The sequence below is a fragment of the Pogona vitticeps genome, chromosome 10 (assembly GCF_051106095.1).
Source record: "Pogona vitticeps strain Pit_001003342236 chromosome 10, PviZW2.1, whole genome shotgun sequence".
NCBI classification, from domain to species: domain Eukaryota; kingdom Metazoa; phylum Chordata; class Lepidosauria; order Squamata; family Agamidae; genus Pogona; species Pogona vitticeps.
Window position 1 is genome coordinate 1,493,293 of NC_135792.1, and position 19,823 is coordinate 1,513,115.

At 53.8% G+C, this 19,823-nt stretch overlaps 2 protein-coding genes across 2 annotated transcripts; both read left to right on the forward strand.

The window, feature by feature from the left end:
- The first annotated feature begins 2,557 nt into the window (after positions 1–2,557).
- On the forward strand, positions 2,558–7,649 carry MC1R (melanocortin 1 receptor). Its single transcript, XM_078380505.1, has one exon. It carries the CDS (start codon positions 4,409–4,411, stop codon positions 5,348–5,350), a length of 942 nt encoding a protein of 313 aa, XP_078236631.1. The 5' UTR covers positions 2,558–4,408; the 3' UTR covers positions 5,351–7,649.
- A 3,839-nt stretch (positions 7,650–11,488) lies between these two features.
- Positions 11,489–19,611, forward strand: TUBB3 (tubulin beta 3 class III). The gene is made up of 4 exons (XM_078380504.1): positions 11,489–11,644; positions 16,155–16,263; positions 17,336–17,446; positions 18,216–19,611. The coding sequence occupies exons 1-4, from the start codon at positions 11,588–11,590 to the stop codon at positions 19,289–19,291; spliced, it is 1,353 nt and encodes a 450-aa protein (XP_078236630.1). The 5' UTR covers positions 11,489–11,587; the 3' UTR covers positions 19,292–19,611.
- Positions 19,612–19,823: the final 212 nt, after the last annotated feature.

The window sequence follows — 19,823 nt, forward strand, 5'->3', positions numbered from 1 at the left end:
CCCTTCCTCCTTCAGGGCTCGGGTGTCATCATCCTACTTGACGGGATGGCGCTCCAGCATCCCAGCCCTGGCCTTTCATCTCTGATCTGATTTTCAAGCTAGCATCATGAGTGGTGCAAAGATAACAGGCAGCTAATGCAATTTAGGCGCACCGAAGCCTTGCCTTGAGCTGGTGGAGGAATAAAAGGTTTGGTCACATCCGACAGGAAGGGTTCTGCTTCACTTAAAGTCTGGGTCTGCCTCAAGAGTCGAATCCCGTTCTGGCCCAGGAGCCAAAGAATCCGAGCACTGTAAAGGAATGAATACTTCCTCGGGGCAGAGCGCGTGACTCCCACCCCAGCCTTCAATGGGTACAAAACCCAAGGTTTTTTTTTTTATTTCTTCAAGGGGATTTTGATGTTTTCATGAAGGTCAGGCAAGGGCATGGCCACGGGGATGTTACAGCCAAGCCATAATTAGGGGAGGCTGTTCTCCAAAAATAGATTTGTTCTCCCTCATACTGACAGTTCTACGTGTCAGCTGACAGCGGATGAATTTAGAGTGTCATGCAATCAAGTACAGGGTTAAACAGAACCATGCAAACAGCTTTATTTCCAACAGGAGTAAGTGTCTCTTGAGGGTCAATCCTACGAACAACAGAGACTGGCGAAACGTTAGGAAGAACAACCTTCAGAACACAGCCAAAGAGCCCAAAAAACCCACAACAGCCTTCGCGAATATATTGGAGTTGTGCTTTTTGGAAAATAGGGACAAAGTCTTACTTTTTTTAAAAAAAGCGTTCAAGTCCTGTTGCCTCCTTAGCTGAAGATGGAGTGAAACCTATAAATGACACAGGAAATCAGTATTAGGTTTGGCAGTGTTTTTTGGAAAGGGGAGATGAATTCACTAAAGGCTTTTCTGCATGGTTGGGAGACCTGAACAGTACGCAGAAGATGCTGTAGCGCTGAATCACTTTATCACCAAAAGCTGCTTCAGGAAGTGATAGAAAATTAGAGAAAAGCTTTTGAGCACCTTAGACCGTCTTGATGAGCTCTGACGGTAGGGTGTAGAGATCAGACCTGGTCATAAAATGTTTGGACAACTTCAAAAAAAGATACTCCACAGAGGATGAGCAGGAAAAAGCTCTTCACAAGGAGACTGTGACAGACAGAGAGAGCTCATAGACTCGTGACAAAATAGCATGTTATTCAAGTGCTAAAAATAAAAATAGTTGAGTCAAGATTTATAGCAATAACAGTTGATTTTTTAATTTATTTCATAACTGCAGTGTTAAGCATGCAAATTCATCTGTGGGTGAATCCTGGCAGCAAGACATGGCAGACGTGAGTCGTATCCTCCCCACCCTCTCGGAAGTGGAAGCAAAATCCGCATGCTACTTCAGAAACTCTTCCTGAACTTCCGCTCGGCCCCGGCAGTTCCAAAGGGAGCCTGTTGCCAGCGCAGGTGAAGCAGAGAAACCCCCTAGCCCAGCTTTTGGTGCAAATTTTGCAGCTTCCAGAGCCATCTGTGCTCCGAAGGGCCTCCTCGGGGGCAAAGTGACCCAGAATGGGCGTGAGCAGGACTCCCGAGGCCCGTGGCTGCCTCTCGCTGTTCCGTTCACACTTTGAAGTGGTAGCGTGTTGCTCGGGCCTCAAAGGCCTCATTGATAACGCAGAAAACACTCTTGCAACTTGGCTCAGAGGACTCTTGCTCAGAGGACAGGAAGAGCGGAAACCTGGCCATTCCAAGTGGTTTTAATTGTTGGCTTAATTATGGAACCTTTTTGTATGACGATGACGAACCTCTGATAGGAGTGGCTTGCAACAGGCAAGGTCTGACTCAGCGTAAGAGGTTTACGTTAGTGAAAGAAGGGAACACCTGTATTCTGTTTAGCTGGATTTCACTTTCTTGGTGCTAGAAGACAAGCGGGGGGGGGGGGGGCGGACGCCAGGTTGATCCACGTTCTCCTTAACTGTTTTCCCTCTCTGTTTTCCTTGCCCGTGCCGAAACCATAACTGCTGGTCCTAGCAAAGTTTTGCCTCCACAGCGAAACCCTCCACTGCATATTCTGCCGAGGTACTTACCCACCTAAACCTGCCTGGAAGGGCTTGAGAAGTGCCAGCGAGTGGCTGATGCTGCTTTCCTCTCTAGCTGTCAACATTGAACCACAGGGATCGGAAAAGCACCGTTGGGACATTCCGCTGGCCTGGGTCAGTTAAAATGTTCAGCAAAGCGCAGGTGTTGCTCGCAGGTCAGAACCGAGAAGGCTGGCTTCACCAGCAGCTCCCTGGGATCTCGTACAAGGATCGTTCCCACGGCCATTTAACCAAGGATGCTGAGGGCTGGATGTAAGGCCTTCTACATGCCAACTGGGTGTTCCACCATGAGACTCTTTCCAATCAAGCCATGCTTTGGATCGAGGCCAGATGGAATAAACCAAGGCAGCACACAGACAAGGTCTCTCTCTCTCTTGCTTACGTTAACCCCCCCCCCCCGCTCTAATCACCACACGTCTGGGAGCCACATAGGTCCACCATTGGGACTTGAAGCAGCTGCAGCTGGTGACTCCCATTTCAGGGGTGCTGCGAATCCGCTCCAGGTTTGGACGCTGCCCTTTAAAGGAGCTTTCCAAGTTTCTGAGCCATGTTCCCCCAAATAGGTTCAGTATCTTTGATAGCTCCTGTGAAAGGCAGACTAAAACCAGGAGCGGATTCACAGCACCCCTGAAACGGGAGTCACCACGAACTCTGCCTCGGAGGGCTGCTGGACCCAGCCTCTTGGCAAATGTCTCATGTTTTTATTTTCACTGCAAAAACACATTGCACCTTGTAGTGACCAGGGATTTTTGTGTGTGTGTGTGTTTTTTTAAAAAAAGAATATTATTTAAAATTCTGGCGTGATGGGAAAGAGGCAAACTTCAACATCAGATTTGTGGGGTTGGATCTGTGGTTTTGCTCCTCCCCATCAGAGGGGGGCTATGGAAGTGGTGACTTTGGCTGTTCTACTCCTCAGTGGTACACGGATTCAGCGTTGCTCATGTGCCGAATTCAACATGATCCACGGATGAAAGTGGCCCAATACCTTTTTGTGTTCTTGGGGGTGAGGATTAATTAACCATGGGCATTGCTATTAAGTTCTGTGTTCTAACCTGGATAGGCTGAGTAGCCACTGTCCCAGATTCACAGAAGCCTTAAGTGGCCATCCTATGCAAGCCATTGAAATATTAGAGCAGCATGCAGTTTTAAATCCGGGTGGGCACTGTGCTGCTCCAGTTATGTGGCATGCATGTGCACCAGAACCGAAAGTGGGGAGCATGAAATTATTTGCTGAACGACAACGCTCAAAACCCTTGATTTTCGGAGATGACATCCAAAAGAAGTAACTTTTCGAAACTTTGGCGTCCATGGATAAAAGACTGATTTCCATTACAAATAGCTATATCTCTGGGCCTGTTAAGAGTTTGCCCAGTAACTGAAAAAGTGGCGAAGGTATCCTTAGAAATAATTGCCCACATAAGGGGGGGGGGATTAAATGCATCAAACACAGTAGAAGTCATGTAATATTTTGGGCAGCTGGGCTCAGCACACATACCCTCCTGCCGTGTGCATTCTGTTTCTTCACGTCGAAAATCTGACGGAGGTGGTGAGCAATGGACCCCCTTACTTGGCATGGGGAGGGCATAACCCCACCAGGGTGCTAATGAAGAGGCAAAACTCACCCAAGCTTTAAGGAGTGTTTCATAACTTTGCCCTGCCCATCAAGCCACTCATCGCCTGGATTGCTATCATGCGGATCTTCCTCCACCCCTCCAGTGAAGGAGGAGCTGGGTGGATTCCTTTAAAAGTAAGGGAGATAAAGGGTTCTTTCTTTGCTGTGAACGCCAGCTAATCAATTACTTTGGGGGCCAGGACAAAATAAAGCAGCTTTGCGATCAGAAGTCAAGCCGAGAAGGACTTTGGAGCAGCACTTCACTGAGGAAGAAGAGGCATCAGCCAAAAGTCTTCCTCCTCCTGGCCAAGGGGCCAAACTCCGGAGGGAGAAGAGAGTGGGAAGCGACGGGAAGGGGCAGGAGGAACCCAATTCGGGAGAAGGCGATCCAAAAACAGAGAACCTTTGGGGGTCTTTAAATCAAGGAGGTCCCTTTGGGAAACAAGACCTGCATGTTGCTGAATCAACCGGCTTCAGCCTTCATCTATAAAGCATCCCTCTCTCAAGGACTCATTTCAAGACCGACGGATCCGTTCCCGAGGAGGAAGTGTGTCTTAGGACTGGCACGGTCAACGGACGAGTTTTTGCCATCAGACCTACAGTGCTTGCTTTCTGGCATAACCCTTTGGAGAAAACACACATTGCAAACTCTGTGGTTCTTCTTGGCGTGCCTGTGTGTGTGTTTTCCCTCCCTCAGTAACAATCTCTCAGAGTCCTCGCCATGACCATGCCTTCTGCCCTGAGGCTGACTCCTGACTTTTCCAACGCCACCACTGATGCGCCAGTCAGCAACAAGACCAATGTGACCTTCTGTGGCAGCCAGCCCGTGGTGATCCCCAACGAACTCTTCCTGACCTTGGGTGCTGTGAGCTTCGTGGAGAACATGGTGGTGGTGGCAGCCATTTTCAAGAACCAGAACCTACATTCCCCCATGTACTACTTTATTTGCTGCCTGGCAGTTTCAGACATGCTCGTGAGCATCAGCAATGTGGTGGAGACCATCTTTATGCTCCTCCTAGAACACGGGATGTTGGTCATGGACTCCTCCTCGGTGCGGAAGATGGATAACATCATGGACATGCTGATCTGCAGCTCTCTGATGTCCTCACTGTCTTTCCTCGGCGTCATCGCCGTTGACCGCTACATCACCATTTTCTACGCTTTGCGCTACCACAACATCATGACTTTCCAGAGGGCCATTGTCATCATTGTCGCCGTCTGGGTGGTCAGCACCATCTCCAGCACCATCTTCATCGCTTACGACAGCACGACGGTCATCCTGTGCTTGGTCGTCTTCTTCCTCTCCATGGTCATCCTCTTGGTGGCCCTCTACATCCACATGTTCACCCTGGCCCACCGGCACGCCCGCAAGATTTCGAGCTTGCAAAGGAAACAGAGTGCCATGCAGTTCACAAGCATGAAAGGAGCCATCACCCTCAGCATCCTGTTTGGCGTCTTCTTCGTTTGCTGGGGGCCGTTCTTTCTCCACCTGATACTCATCATCACCTGCCCCGGCCAGCCCGCCTGCACCTGCTACTTCAGTTACTTCAGTCTCTACCTCATCCTGGTCATTTGCAACTCGGTGGTGGACCCCATCATCTACGCCTTCAGGAGCCAGGAGCTCCGGAAAACTTTGAAAGAGGTGGTGATGTGTTTTTGGTAAAGGGAGGGAAGAGAGGCTGGTGGGGAATGGGGGTGTCCTTGAAGCATCTGGGCCATTGCTGGGCTAACCACCTTTCTTGGAGGGGCCAAAGCAGCCGGCTGGAGTTCAGCATCTCCTGGTGGGCAGTCAGTCAGGTAGGCAGAGCGACTCAGAAGAGGTTGGCAAAGCTGCACATCCCACCCGCCTGAAGCAAGGAACCCTTTGTGGCAAAGACAGGCTGCTCTTGTGTTTCCCAGCTGCCTTTGGACCAGCCACTATCCTGTTCACCAAGCGCCTTTGTGAGACCTAGTAGGACAGATTGACTATGCTGGCCCATTCTGCTTGCCACTGCTCCCCCAGAAAGGGCATCCAGTGTCTTGCCTTTCATGGCTCCAAGCAGCCCTCACGGACTAGTTGGCGTTTAGAGACAGCGTCTCTTTCCCCATGGATTTGTCTCACTCACTTTGAAAACTGCAGACGTGATGCATGGGAAACGCCAGGCAGTGGCCAGAGTTGTTCTGGGCTTCTCCTCTTCCTCAAAGCGAGAGGTGCGGACAACCAGTGATGGAGAACCAGGATAACGGAGGGTCTTTCTTGCTCAGGAGAATGGAACAGGGTGGAGCGATGAGGAAGGTTTTAAGTTTCACTGTGTTACCGGGCAAGGAAGTTCATCCTGCGGAGCCTGGAGACTTTCCCCTTTTTTGAAGGAACGTTTTCCTGCAAGATGGCTTGCGTCGATAAAACAAGGCTGTGTTTCAGCTGGCCAAAGGTAACACTTGTCACGGGGGGCATGTGTGTGTTACAATGGCAAATCTTTGCGGCCAGAAGGAAGCTCCACTGAGCCGGGGTATTGGGGGGTGGGTGGGTTGATTTCCAGGTAGCAATGGATGACCTTGCCATTGTGCTGGTCTGCCATCACCTCACAACTTGGAAAGTTACTTTTCAAAAGGAATTCGTTCCTGTCCCTGGTTGCGGCATGTATGGGACGAAATCACTTGTTACTAGTTGTCGTAGTGTTGGGGACATAATTTGCTTCATCACTTGTGCTGCTGCTGATGTTTTCATTATATTGCTTTCTTGGGTTGGGGATTTATCAGGACTGAAAAGGGAACTTTTCTGTCGAAAGGCCTCCAAAATGTGGCTCCTTGAAAACAGGAAAGGAACTCAGAAACATTCCTAGTTAAGTTAACTGAAATATCTTTTATCCTTTTCAATACAATACTTTCAAAATGTAATTTTTTACACCTTTCTTGCCCCAGAGTAACTAGTAATGATGTTGCCTGTAACTAGTTACTTCCAACTTCTAATTGTGCTATAGGCTGCCACTCCACAAAGTTTGTCCTGGCAAACTCCTGTGTGTCAAGCTTGAAATGTTGGTTACTGTGTAAAGACTTTTCAATCTATATTGGGCAGAAGACGGGGAAATGGGGGTGGGTCCTGAAGGACAGATCCTGAAGGACAGATCCTGAAGGACAGATCCTGAAGCTGAGGCTCCAATACTCTGGCCATCTCATGGGAAGAGAAGACTCCCTGGAAAAGACCCTGATGTTGGGAAAGTGTGAAGGCAAGAGGAGAAGGGGATGACAGAGGAGGAGATGGATGGACAGTGTCATTGAAGCGACCAACATGAATTTGACCAACGTCCGGGAGGCAGTGGAAGACAGGAGGGCCTCTCATGCTCTGGTCCATAGGGTCATGAAGAGTTGGACACGACTTAACAACTAAACAACAACAGTAGCACAGAGGTTGATGGACATGGCTTGTTCTTGAGACCATGGAGCACCAGCCAAAAAAGTATGGAATCAAACTCTGGTTCCTCCTTGTCTTGGCAACCAGAATCATCTCATTTTTGGTGGTTTTCTGTCCATTGAACTGGGTTTCTGTCTAGACCCCTGACTCTGCTGGTTCTGGTTCAAACCCCTTTATGAGACTTTCCCCCCCCCCCCAAGGACATTTAAAATCTGCTTGGGGCAGACATTTGAACCCTTCACAAGGCCAGCCTTACAAATGCAAGCCCACTGAGAATGCTAACACCCTACAGGAAAGAGATGACCAATGGAGTGAATGAGGTTGACAAAGGTTTTTCCATGCTTAAGGGTTTCGTGAGAGGACTAGCCGTGAGGATGATGTTTCCTGAAGAGAGCTAAAAATGGGGCGGGGGGGAGGAATAGGCAGAAAAATTTTGGCTCCACAACATGGAGGTGCTTGGACCCACTCCACAGGATGACAGGAATATTAGAACGATCCTTCTGTTTGACTTTTGTATATATTAAGTTGTTCATTTGAAATATTTCTGCATAATAAAGCTGAGTTCTGTTGAGCATATAGATCAAACTCTGTACACCCCATGCTCTGAACGGTGGGTGGAGTAAGGGCAGAGTAGGAGGCGGAAAAAGCAAATTCATTTCTCTCTGCTACATGCACACGTGATCACAAAGACAGAACGCTGAGAACATTTAACAACTTTTATTCCAGACATCCCTCACAAACCTCTCAAGTATAATTTGCTGTCGATTATGCCTGAGTCACAGATCTGCTGTTCTCGTGCCCCCTAGTTGTGTTGAGCTATTTCCTTATGCTTGATGCCTGTGTTGGCAAAGGATGATGGGAGGTGTAGTCAGACTCATCCGGAGGACCCTGGGTTTGGGGGAGGCTGCCGTTCATTCTTGGAAGCACAAAGAAACTCACAAAGAAAGTGAGAAGTGCAATTTATTTCGTGGAGACAGGGGCTGCCAGAGAGGGAGTGTTCGGTATGATTTCTGGAATCTTTGGTGGACACTGGGGGTTGTAGTCAATGAAAATATCTGACCCTCCATCTCTGGCCGGGGCGCTCTAGCAAGACCCCAGAATGGGAGGGGGAAAGCCACCAAAATTCCCCCAGAGGCAAAAGATGCCCCGTAAAGGTGGCAATTATCCACACACAGGACACCCCCCCCACTGCACATACATATTTGGACCCCACGTATCTACCAAACAGTTCATTCAAGGAGAAAGTTGCTTGGGGGAGGGGGGCATTCTGCCTAGATTCTGCCAGGCTGGGGCATTCCTGTGGCTAATGGCTTGGCAGGAAATGCTCTCCATAGGCTCCCTGGCTCCTTGGCCGAGCAGCCACATAAGAAGCCACTCAGGTGCTGTGGATTCTCCCTGTGTACCAGCAACAGGCATGCAGGGAATCCTTTGGGGTCCCGGCACCCTCTCCCAGCCGGAAGGAGAGACAGCAGCGCTTTTCCATCTCCTCCGCCTGCTCGTGGCGTGTTCTCCTCCAGCAGAGAAAGATGGTCTCGCTCCAGGAAGGAGTCCCACTTTTGCAGGGAGAAGGACTCGTGTCCAGCCTCTGGCAGTTCCCAGTTGAGTCGGGAACCCTGGAGGCCCTTGATGAGCCCCATTCCTTCTTCGCCGCATCAGTTGCTCCACGTCTCGTCTGAGAGCCTCTCTGCCTCTTTGGCTGCTGAGCAGCTCCTCTTTCCCAGGCCGGGCCTTCCTGCCACTGTGCCACATCCGGTGCCTCTCCTTCCTGGTGGCTGTTCCATGTCTCTTCCATGCCGCCAAGAGGAAGCTTGTCTCTGGATGCTTCCCAGGGGCGGGCGATGGCCACCAGCTTTGTGGGAACTCCGCTGCTTGCCCGGATGCGGAGTGAGCTCAGAGGGTTCTTCCCTTTTTGGGAACCCGCCTGCCTTGGCCCAAGGATGCCATCACTCGCAAGGTGGCAGAGCCAGGAGAGAGACTGGCATCCCCAGTCAGGGGCAGGATTGGCAGAAGAGGGTTTATTCTCTCCTGCAGCTGAGTCACATTTTGACCACAAAAGGGGCCGGAGGAAGGAAATACATGGACTGGGGTGGGCGGGGGGGGGGCGGTGCTGCTGCCTGGGCAGAGAGGGCTTCACAAAGAGTGGGGCTGAGTTTTGAGAAGAAACAAATAAGGGTAAAAAGAAATGTAATATAAAGCCGGGTAGTTTTCTCTTTCTGACATTGTCTTGAATGTGAGACACAGGTACTGCTCAAGGTCACTTTTTGCTCTTCCTTGTCCTCTATTTCCCCCCCCCCCCCCGGCACAATTCTTCTTTTCTTCCTAAACTCTTTCCCTCTTTTCCCACTTATGAATAATTTCATTCATTTTAGCACAAGGTACCAAAACCCAGTAAAGCAAACCAGGGCGACTAAACTGCAGGAGTTTAAGACTGAGGGTTGCTCTGCTGGGCCCCCCCCCCCCCGCTCTGCCCAGAAAACGCCTGTTCTCAAAGCCCTGCTTCTCCGGGGACTCCTTGAGTTTCTTGATTTTGGGCGACAACAGGCTCCTCCTGAGGTGGAAAGAGGAGAGAACCGGAGGCTGGCCTTCCTCTGCCCTTCAGCTGTTCCCGGTAAAGGAAGGAAGGGCTGTCACTAGGATGACCTAGGCAAGGTGGCCGGTTGGCTTCCCTTCCCGGGCAAGCCAGGGGCGCTGGGCGCCGGCTCTTTATTTTTTTTTGCTGGCTCAGAGGCACCAGCCGCTCTCGCCCCCCTCCCGCAAGAGACGCGCCCCAGGCCGGGCTTCACTTGGGGGTGGGGGGGACGCGCCGGCTTCTCCCTCCCCGGTGCGACGGGAGGCCGATCCTGCGAGGAGGGCCGGCCTCTTTGTTCTGCCTCTCGCGCGCGCCTACCGGGGCTGGCAGCCAGGCAGACACAAAAGAAGGTGGGTGGGAATGGGGGGGGCAGGGAACGCAGCCCGGGGCCCCTCCCTGGGACTGGAGCCCCTTCCTGATGCAGGGGGCTGAACAAAGGAGAGGCGCGGGTGTGTCCCTGCCTGTCTCTCCCCTGCCCACCCCTTTCTCTTTTTTTCATGCACAGCTGGGGAGAAGGAGGAGGGCTTTTGTTCCACTGCACCCCCCCCCCGTCCCTCACGCTCACAAACACACACCGTGCCGGGGCTGCCAAGGCTCGGGGCCTTTAAGGAATGCCCAACCCTGGCGTGCGCCCCCGAAGTGCCCCCCGCGCCCCGACCCAGAGGGAAATCACACGCAGGGAGTTGGCCGACCAGCCCGGCCGTCCAAGGGCTGCGGAGTCAGGCCGGGCGCCTCTCTCTGGGCCGCGGGGATCCGGGCTGGCCTCAACGCCTCGCCCCAAGACCAGCCGGCTGGGCTAGGGAGCCCTTGCGAGAAATCCGCCGGCAGGATGCCAGGCGCTGGATGGAAGGCCGGCGTGAGCCCGGAGCAGGACGCCTTCCCCCCCCCCCCAAACACCACCACGCCCCCGCGAGTCGGCTCAGCGATGTTCTTCTTCGCCTGCCTTCCCGTCCGACTGGCTAAAAGAAAACGAGCGAGCCGGACAAGCCACGGCGTCCTGAACCCACAGCCTGGCGTCTCCCTCCAGTTCCTGCGACTTAACTTAAGCGCGGGGACGAGGGAGGGGCCGTCTTTGTTCGGAGGCCTCCCAGGGGCCAGGGATCAAGGGGATGGCCAACGAGCCCCGTCCCCAGAAGAGGAGGCGGGTCGACCGGTTCCCCGGCAGGGAAAGACGGGCACTCCCCGCCTGGCCCCGGGGGGGGGGGGCACTCCGCTCTCCTTTGGACGTCCGGCCACCTCAGGCTCATAAGGCGTGGCTCACCGCTGGGTCCTCCCCCCCGCGCCGCCTTTTGTTGTAGCATCATCTTTGTGGTGGTTAAAAAAGAAAAGGTTCCCCCCCTTGTCGAAAAACCTGGGGGGGGGAGGGTTGCCACTACCCTCCATCCACCTCAGTGGGGCGGCCCGGGATGGGCGCAGGAGAAGGTTGCACGCGCTCACCCTTCCAGGCCAGCTGGCCGGCCAGGCTTCCCTAGGATGAGGGGCCCACAAACCCACCCACCCACTCCTCAGCAGGTTGGTTGGCAGCAGCCGCCCTCTGTCCGCTGGGCCCCTGGCATGGCTGTACGGGAACACACACACACACCCCCAGGGCCTGCTCAACCCGGTCCTGGCTGGACTGCACAGAGCGAAGGCGGCGCAGTCGCGCGCCCCCCCCCCCGCTTGCCCGCCCGCCCGCCCGCCGGTTGGCTTGGCCGCCGCCGCCGCCGAGGGATGCGCGGATGCCGGTGCTGATGCTGCAGGGATGTTGCAGTACTTTGCAGGCGGCGGCCGCTGATTGGCCGGCTCGCCGGCGCTGACGTCACCGGCCCGGCCCCGCGGCGCCCATAAAACCCGCCGGCAGCCGCCCGGACGCCTCCGCCCGCCTTTGCCGCCGCCGCCCTACTTGCCCGCCGACCCTTCCAGCTCGCCATCGCCCCCGCAGCGCCCGCCGCCGCCCCAGCATGAGGGAGATCGTCCACATCCAGGCGGGCCAGTGCGGCAACCAGATCGGAGCCAAGGTAAGGCGGGCAGAGATGCCCGGGAGGACGCCGGGCGCCCCGCGCAGCCTCTCCGCTCCCGGAGGCGCGGGATGCGGGGGGGGGGGGAACCCGCCTGGAGGGGCTGAAGGTCCCCAGGCCGACCCCCCCACACACACACTCCCGCCGGGCAGGGCAGCCTCTCAGCTGTCGGGCAAAGTGGCAGGCCGGGCCTCGGCCTCAAGCCGGGGCGTGGGCTCCTCTTTGTGAGGGGCTCTTGGGGAGGGGGGGGACACGAGCCGCCCTGCGGGGGTTGCGGGGCAGAGAGCCTCCTGCCTGGGGAGGAGAAGAAAGGGCCCGGTCCCTGGCGAAGAAGGGGCAGCTGCCACGCCCTCCTGTACGAGGGGTGTGGCCGCTCCTGGGGAGGGGGGGCCCAGGCCAGGGTCAGACGGAGACCGGACCCAGCACCAGCCCCCGGACCTTGGCATACACCCCCCAACCAGCCGGTACCCTTGCTGGAGAGGGGGCACGGCAGCTGTTGTTACGATGGCTCTTGGGGCCGTCCCTTTGCGGAGACAAAGGAGAGGAGAGGAGGGGGAGTCTCTCCCCTCTTTCCTCCCAGCCTCTCCTCTCGGCACCCACCCAGGCGAGGGGGGCAGCCCCACCCAGGCCATGGGAATGGCCTCCAGGTGCCCCCAGAACAAAGAAGCCCCTCCCTTCTGCCCTGACCTTGCTTCTCCTAGAGGTGACCTTGGCGAGCTCACCAGGCAGAAGGAGGCCATACCTGAACCGCCCCCCCGCGCCCCCCCCAGCCCTTCCTTTGGGCTGTTTCTCTCCTTGCCTCAAGGAGGGGGGGCAGTGGCTCCTTTTCTTTCCCCTTCAGCCCCCCACCCCGTTGGGGCACCATTCCAGCATCCTCTCTCTGCAGAGCTGGGTGGGGCCGAGGTCTTTGTCCTGCCACCCAGGCCCCTGGAGGGAGCTGAGGAGAGGGGGAGGCGGCTCAGGGCCCACCTCTCAGCCTTTCTCTTCCTATAAAAAGATATTTTCTTTGGATTAGATTTTTTAAAAAAAAAAAACAGCCTGGAGTCATCCAGGATATCCCCACCTCTTCCTGGACTCCCCCAGCCTTTCACCACAGAGGTCTCTCCCTGGCTGATGCAGAGGTCAGGGGCTGTCCAAGGCCCCCTCAGAGGGCTGGAAGACCCAGGACTCCCTCCTGTGTAGAACCTGTCTGACAGGTGAAAAACAGCTGCGAGAGGAAGTCAGGCATTTACTTTTGCAGAGGCAGCCAAGAGTGAAGAGCCCTGGGCTTTGAAAGGGTCTCCCTTACTCTTGTTTAGTATAGGAGAGAAATCTCCCAGGGGTTTCCCCCCCCCCTCCCAAGCAGGCAAGAGAGACTGGTGGCAATTCGGCCAGCCACAAAGAGAGCTAATAACCCACTAACCCGCCCCCCCGGCTTCTCTCCTTCTCCCCCCACCCCATCCTTCCAGCTGCCCTCCGCCCAACCTGGACATCTGTGCCTGCTCCGAATGAATCAAGAGGGGCTGGTCCAGCGCCGCAGTGTGTGATCGCACCACTTAATGGTCTATCCCCATGGGGTGGGGTTGCAAGGAGCTGCAGGCTGAAATCAAATCAGCTCTCTGGGGCTCTTCTGCAGCTGAGGCTGGGCACTTCCACCACCCCCTCCCCTCCTCCCCATCTTTTCCATCCCCAAAGGAATAGTCTGGTCATTATGCTGCCTGTAGGGTGAGGGGGGGGAGTGGTGGTGGAGGAGAGGAAAGCACCTGTCACTCATCCATGGCCAGGAGGCTATTGAAGAAGCAAAATAATGAGGCTGGAAAATTAGCCAATTCCCATCTCATGACTTCCGATTGCATGGTGCCTTCCGGGGGGGGGGGGGGCACAGGACACAATGGGTTTGCTTCCCCTCTGCACCCAAAAAGCTTCCGTTCTCTCCCCGCCCTGCCCCCCCCCCCACGTTATACTGTTTGGCACCAAACACTGTGAAGAACCTTGAGAATCTCGGTCTTTTACAGAGGAAACAGGATCATTTTCCACTGGAACTCGAGTTCCCAGGGCAAGGAAGAATGACCTGATCCCTCCATTAAAGGCTCTCCCCCCCCCTCCATGATTCACCCTCTTGGGCTGCCTGACTCAAGATGCACCAGAATCTTTGGAAGCCAATCTATGGTGGTGATCCAGGCAGTGCTGGGGGGGGGGGAGAGAGATTTAGCTTTCTAGATGGACTTATCAAAGCCAGTCTCATGCATATGCTAATTTTGGTGAATAATTCATTGCAAACTCAGGGTTTCTGTCACGGTAACCTGATCTGTGTAGGCTCAAGGCTGGCCTTTGTATGGCAGCCTAATTCTTGGGACTCCTTGTCTGTACCGAAAATATTTAAGAGTTGCTTGTGTTGTTAAAACACCATTTAAACTCTCTTGGATGTTCTACAATGTTGGATTCTGCAGTATTCCCCCCCCCCCCGAGCATATTTTACTGCTTTCTTGAAAGCCCTGACAGGCTTCTCCCCCCCCCCCCCATGAAGACTTCTGCTTTCTTTCTGTCTCGAGATTAGCGATTTGTTTAGTTGTGCTCTGGGGTTCCTCGGACGTCCCTTCCCCCTCAGAACTGAGCCAGGTGGGCCTTGGAAAAGCGGCTGCTTGTCCCTTTGCCTCCAAGTTGTAACCGATGCTGACTCATAATTATGTGCCATCAATTTAATTCTAGCAGACGGCAAACTTTAGCAAGGTTTTCTAGGTATACCCAGAGAGGGCATACCGCCCCCTTCTTCTGGGGGCACCCTGGGGCTGTGCAGCTTGCCCAAGGCTACAAAGGCTGGCTCTTGTCCCAGAAGGCACACTGCTGAAGGCTCAAACGCCCAACACCTCTGGCTTTGTAAAAAGGTACCCGACTCACTGAACTATCATATGATCTAAGGATCATTGTCCCATGTTTATCCTTTTTGGGTTCAAAGCTTCTACTGCACCCTGCTTGTTCCCAGCCGGGTGGGGTTTGAGAAGCTAGCAGCGAGCTCTGGAGAGGAAAGTGTTGGACTACAATGCCCATCATCTCCAAATTATGCAGGCTTGGGGCTTCCAGGAAATCATAGTCTAAAAAGACTCTTTTCTCCATTCAAAGCCTGGAATATTGAAACAAGAAAGGGTGAATTATTTCCACAAGGTTCATGTCACTGTGAACCTTCATTTCTAGAAAAATGTTGGTACGGTACTCTCCTAATGGAGGCCAGTCTGTAACTCATGCTGGGGAGGATCAGCTGTGGAGCATGTGGGCCGTGTCATTGTGCTCACGGTCCTCCTGACCTTGCCATCATTTCTAATTTGTCCTCTTAGTGCTGGGAGTTCTCTCTCTTAATTAAAGCCCTCTCCGCTGGAGATTTTTAGAACCAAGGACATGCCTTATCTCTCCCCCTCCCCCTCTCAAGTGGAATTTAAAGGGACCAGGTCAGATTCCTGGGGGAGAGAGGGAGCTTTTGCTCCCATCCTCACTGCCTCTCCAGAAAAGCAAGACCTTCAGTCCATTAAAACCTCCCATCCGAAGAAGCCCACTTTTCCATCGCCACGAATGCCATTGAGCCTTTGTTTACAGGAAACGTTTGCTGCACAGCGGAGGGGTAAAAGGGAACCTGGATCTAAAAGGGAACAGGGTTGCCCTTCCCGTCTCTCTCTCTCTGGCGCACACACAGCTCCCATCCTGCAGCTTCCACACTGCTGTTGATCACAAATTTGCACCAAGGACTGGCAAAGGGAAGTCATGTGCTTTACTCCTCTGCGAGATGACTCAGCACAGATCTTTCCGCTTTCCTGTATCATATTTCAAAGGTGGCATAATTGCTGGGTTCCAAACCGTGCCCTCTCGCCTGGTTGGTCCTTCGCTACCTTTGTCGCCTTGGCGAAGTGTTGCAGCTCACTGCAGTGGGCTTGGCAGAGCCGGCCCAGAGGCTCTTATACCTCCAGCCAGCTAAAGTCTCAGGATCCGAGCCAAAATCCAGCTCCGGCTGCCTGTCTCTTACCCAAGCCAGCACCCGGGACCTTCAGCCTAATGGGAGGCTGCTGTTTCAGCACCAAGGCTAGAGGCCTGGAACGGTCAAGGAGAACATGACTGCAGGATGAGATGGTTGTCGGGGACCTGTGTATACATCCCGGGCCCTTTTTCAAGCAGATTGACTGAGAGGTCGTTTGATGATTTATTCAAAGAAGGAACTGGGGGGAAAGGAGAGAATGTCATTGTCAAGTGTTATTATGGGATACCACCTTCATTGATCTTTATAAGACATTTCTGTCCTTGCTCCTGGTGCTACTTGGTGCTCTCTCTCTCTCTCTATCTCTTCTGGCTTGTCTGAGGAACCCAAGAGGACAGGAACAAGTTCCAGCTTTTGTTTCCACTTTCCAGTCGCCTAGTGTGTAAAATAATATACCTCTACTGATTGAATTGTTAATTGATTGGCTTTCTTTCTTTCTTTCTTTTCCTTCCTTTCCTTCCTTCCTTTCCTTTTCCTTCCTCCTTTCCTTCTTTTCCTTCCTTTCCTCAGTTCTGGGAGGTAATCAGCGATGAGCACGGTATAGACCCCAGTGGGAATTATGTTGGTGACTCTGACCTACAGCTGGAAAGGATCAGCGTCTACTACAACGAAGCCTCCTGTAAGTTCTCCCCATGAGCCAGACCCTACTTCTCTGTCCGGATGGCTGGCATCTTGTGCTGAGAAATGAGATCCTTCCTGGAAATCACACAGGAGAGCTGTTACCATCCTTTGGGGACCATCCATAAGAATGGACCTCCAGCTTAGCTAGCGAGATGGCTAGGATGGCAAGCCACTGTCATCCCCAATGAATGGGGGTAATGGGTGTTGAAGTCCCACCTATCTAGAGAATGCTAGAATCGGGAAGGCTCCCTCAGACCCCTCGCAATGGCATCCAGGGTGGCAGCTTCTGCTTTCTCTGCATTTAACAAGACCGGCCGTGAGGAGGTAGCCCTGTGTGGCCAGCTTGCCTGTTTGCACTGCCATTGGAGAGGTCACTTTGTTGTGGGGCAGAGTGTTGTTTTTTCATTTCCCCACCCCCACCCCACCCACACACCCTCAGTTCTCTGCTGGTCACGCCACAACCCTAAAATATCTCTGAACACTGGCCTCCTCCTCTCTGGAGATGCAGGTCTGCAGATCCAAAATACCAACCCCCCTTAGGAATTACCTGGATGGAGATGAGGAAAAGTCCTGTTTGCAGGAGGGGGGGGGGCAATCCTGTCCAGGAACTTCTTCTGCAGGGCATCTTTCCAGCATAGCCTTGCTAATGGAGATAGAGGCTTATGGAGGAAGGAGTCTTGAGAGGTTCACCCTCACGGTGCCCCGAGTCTTGTGCAAAGCTCAGAAACTTACTTTTTGGAACACCACCGCCCAGAAGGCCGAGCCAGGCTCCTAGGGGATTCTGGGACTTTATCATGCAAAACAAGCAACTGTTCTCAGCTCTGCTTTCATGTGACTTGGTGGGGGGGAGGATTGTTTGGGTCATCCAGCAGGGCAAACCTCCTGTGAAGGTGACGGTGCTTCCTTGTGGCCTGGAGGAGGGGGGGGCTCCTATGAAGCAGGTACAAGGAAGGGAAATGATGGGGCCGCGGGTGAGATGAAGCTCCGGCCAGATCCTGGGCGTTGCTTAACCTCCTTCCCAAAGGGATCCTTCTCACGGATTCTCTTCTGAACTTTCATGATTCTTCCAGCTCACAAATATGTCCCCCGAGCGATCCTGGTGGACTTGGAGCCTGGCACCATGGACAGCGTTCGTTCCGGTGCCTTTGGGCATCTCTTCAGGCCAGACAACTTCATATTTGGTACGGCTTTTCTTGCTTTTTTTGCCCCCCGGTTAGGCTCCCTCTCCTCCCTAGAGTTGCGTTTCATTCTGCAGCCAGGAAATGACACCACCATTTCTCAGATTGGGCTCCAGCCTTGGCAGGCTTTAAGACGTTTGAGCTGTTGGGAATCAAGCGCAGAAAAGAGATGGGGGTGATGGGGATGGGGAAAATTTGAAATCCTCCTTAATGTGCTTTAAACGCGTCCCCCACGGTCGAGCTGCTAGCCCTTGTTTTCTTCTCCTTACTTAGGAGAAAGGCTGGTTGCTCTTCAAAACAGGAGGAGGCTGGGGTTCCTCTGGAGCTCCAGAACTTTGCATAGCTTCAGATTTAGGGGCTTTCCCCCGATACGAAGTGGAGCAGAGAACATGCATTTCACCCACAGAGGAAACCAGAGCGTTCGATCCCCTTCTCCTGGGGAACATCGCTCATCCTTACTGCACCGTTGAAACCACCTGGTGTTCCTCCAGGAGTCGCAGGCGGGATTGAGGTGGGAAAGCCCTTCCTTTAGGATCTGTTTTTATTTTAGGAAATGAAAAGAGCTTCAGGGAACTTTGAATACTCGTTGGCCCCAAAGTAACCAGCTTCAAGACTTCTCTGGTTCTGTTCTTACCCATTTGGTGAAAGAGCTATGAACGTTGTGCCACCTGGGTTAAGGAATGCCCCTTGAGAGCTGGGGCCAGGGAAAGGCATGGTAGCCCAGCAGGGTGGGTTGCCAAGCCAAAAGAGGTCCGTGTCTCTCCCTTCACAGGTCAAAGCGGCGCTGGGAACAACTGGGCCAAGGGTCATTACACCGAAGGTGCCGAGCTGGTCGATTCTGTCCTGGATGTGGTGAGAAAAGAATGTGAGAATTGCGATTGTCTGCAGGGTTTCCAGCTCACCCACTCTCTAGGTGGAGGCACGGGGTCGGGCATGGGGACCCTCCTTATTAGCAAAGTCCGTGAAGAATACCCCGACCGGATCATGAACACTTTCAGCGTGGTGCCTTCTCCCAAAGTGTCCGACACGGTGGTGGAGCCGTACAACGCCACCTTGTCCATTCACCAGCTGGTGGAGAACACGGACGAGACCTACTGCATTGACAACGAGGCCCTTTACGACATCTGCTTCCGGACCCTCAAGCTGGCCACCCCCACCTACGGGGACCTCAACCACCTCGTTTCCGCCACCATGAGCGGCGTGACCACCTCCCTGAGATTCCCCGGGCAGCTCAACGCCGACCTGCGCAAGCTGGCCGTCAACATGGTGCCCTTCCCTCGCCTCCATTTCTTCATGCCTGGCTTTGCCCCCTTGACGGCTCGTGGGAGCCAGCAGTACCGAGCCCTCACGGTGCCCGAACTCACCCAACAGATGTTTGATGCCAAGAACATGATGGCGGCCTGCGACCCCCGCCACGGCCGCTACCTGACGGTGGCCACCGTCTTCCGAGGGCGCATGTCCATGAAGGAGGTGGACGAGCAGATGCTGGCTATCCAGAGCAAGAACAGCAGCTATTTCGTGGAGTGGATCCCCAACAATGTCAAGGTGGCGGTGTGCGACATCCCGCCCAGGGGCCTGAAGATGTCTTCCACCTTCATCGGCAACAGCACGGCCATCCAGGAACTCTTCAAACGCATCTCGGAGCAGTTCACGGCCATGTTCCGGCGCAAAGCTTTCCTCCACTGGTACACGGGCGAGGGCATGGACGAGATGGAGTTCACCGAAGCCGAGAGCAACATGAACGACCTGGTCTCGGAATACCAGCAGTACCAGGACGCCACGGCCGAGGAGGAAGGAGAGATGTACGAAGATGATGAGGAAGAGTCGGAAGCCCAGGGTGCCAAGTGAAAGATCCGGGCATGGCCGGCGCTGGGCGCATCGATGCAGCCCCGTAGCTCACCACCATCTCTGTCTCTGCTACTCATCTGCCAAGTTCTAGACGACCAGCTTCTAGTTGCTTCTGACCCAAGGGTTCCAAAACGACTTAAAAGTCCAGTATTTAAACATTTCACCTCCTCTCCCCTTCTCCTCCCCCCTCTTCTTATGAGTTAGCGCCCATTCTTCTCTCCATGACTTTGATAACTTTGAGGTCCCCGGTCTTTATTTTTTACTGGTCTGTGTCTATTTTTATGTTTTGGAATACGTAATAAATCTATTGCTGTCGAGCACCAGGGCTCTCCCCCTTTCTAGCATTTGTCGGCTGGCAGGGGTGGGGGGGTGGGGGCGAGGGTGGGGGGAAAGGAGCAGAAAAGGCCCTCCCCAAAATTCTATGCAATTGGTCTTTTGAACATTTGTGGGTGGCCCCTCTGCACATGGGTGGGTAGAAAGAAAGAAAGAAAGAGAGAGAAAAAGAAAGAAAGAAAGAAAGAAAGAAAGAAAG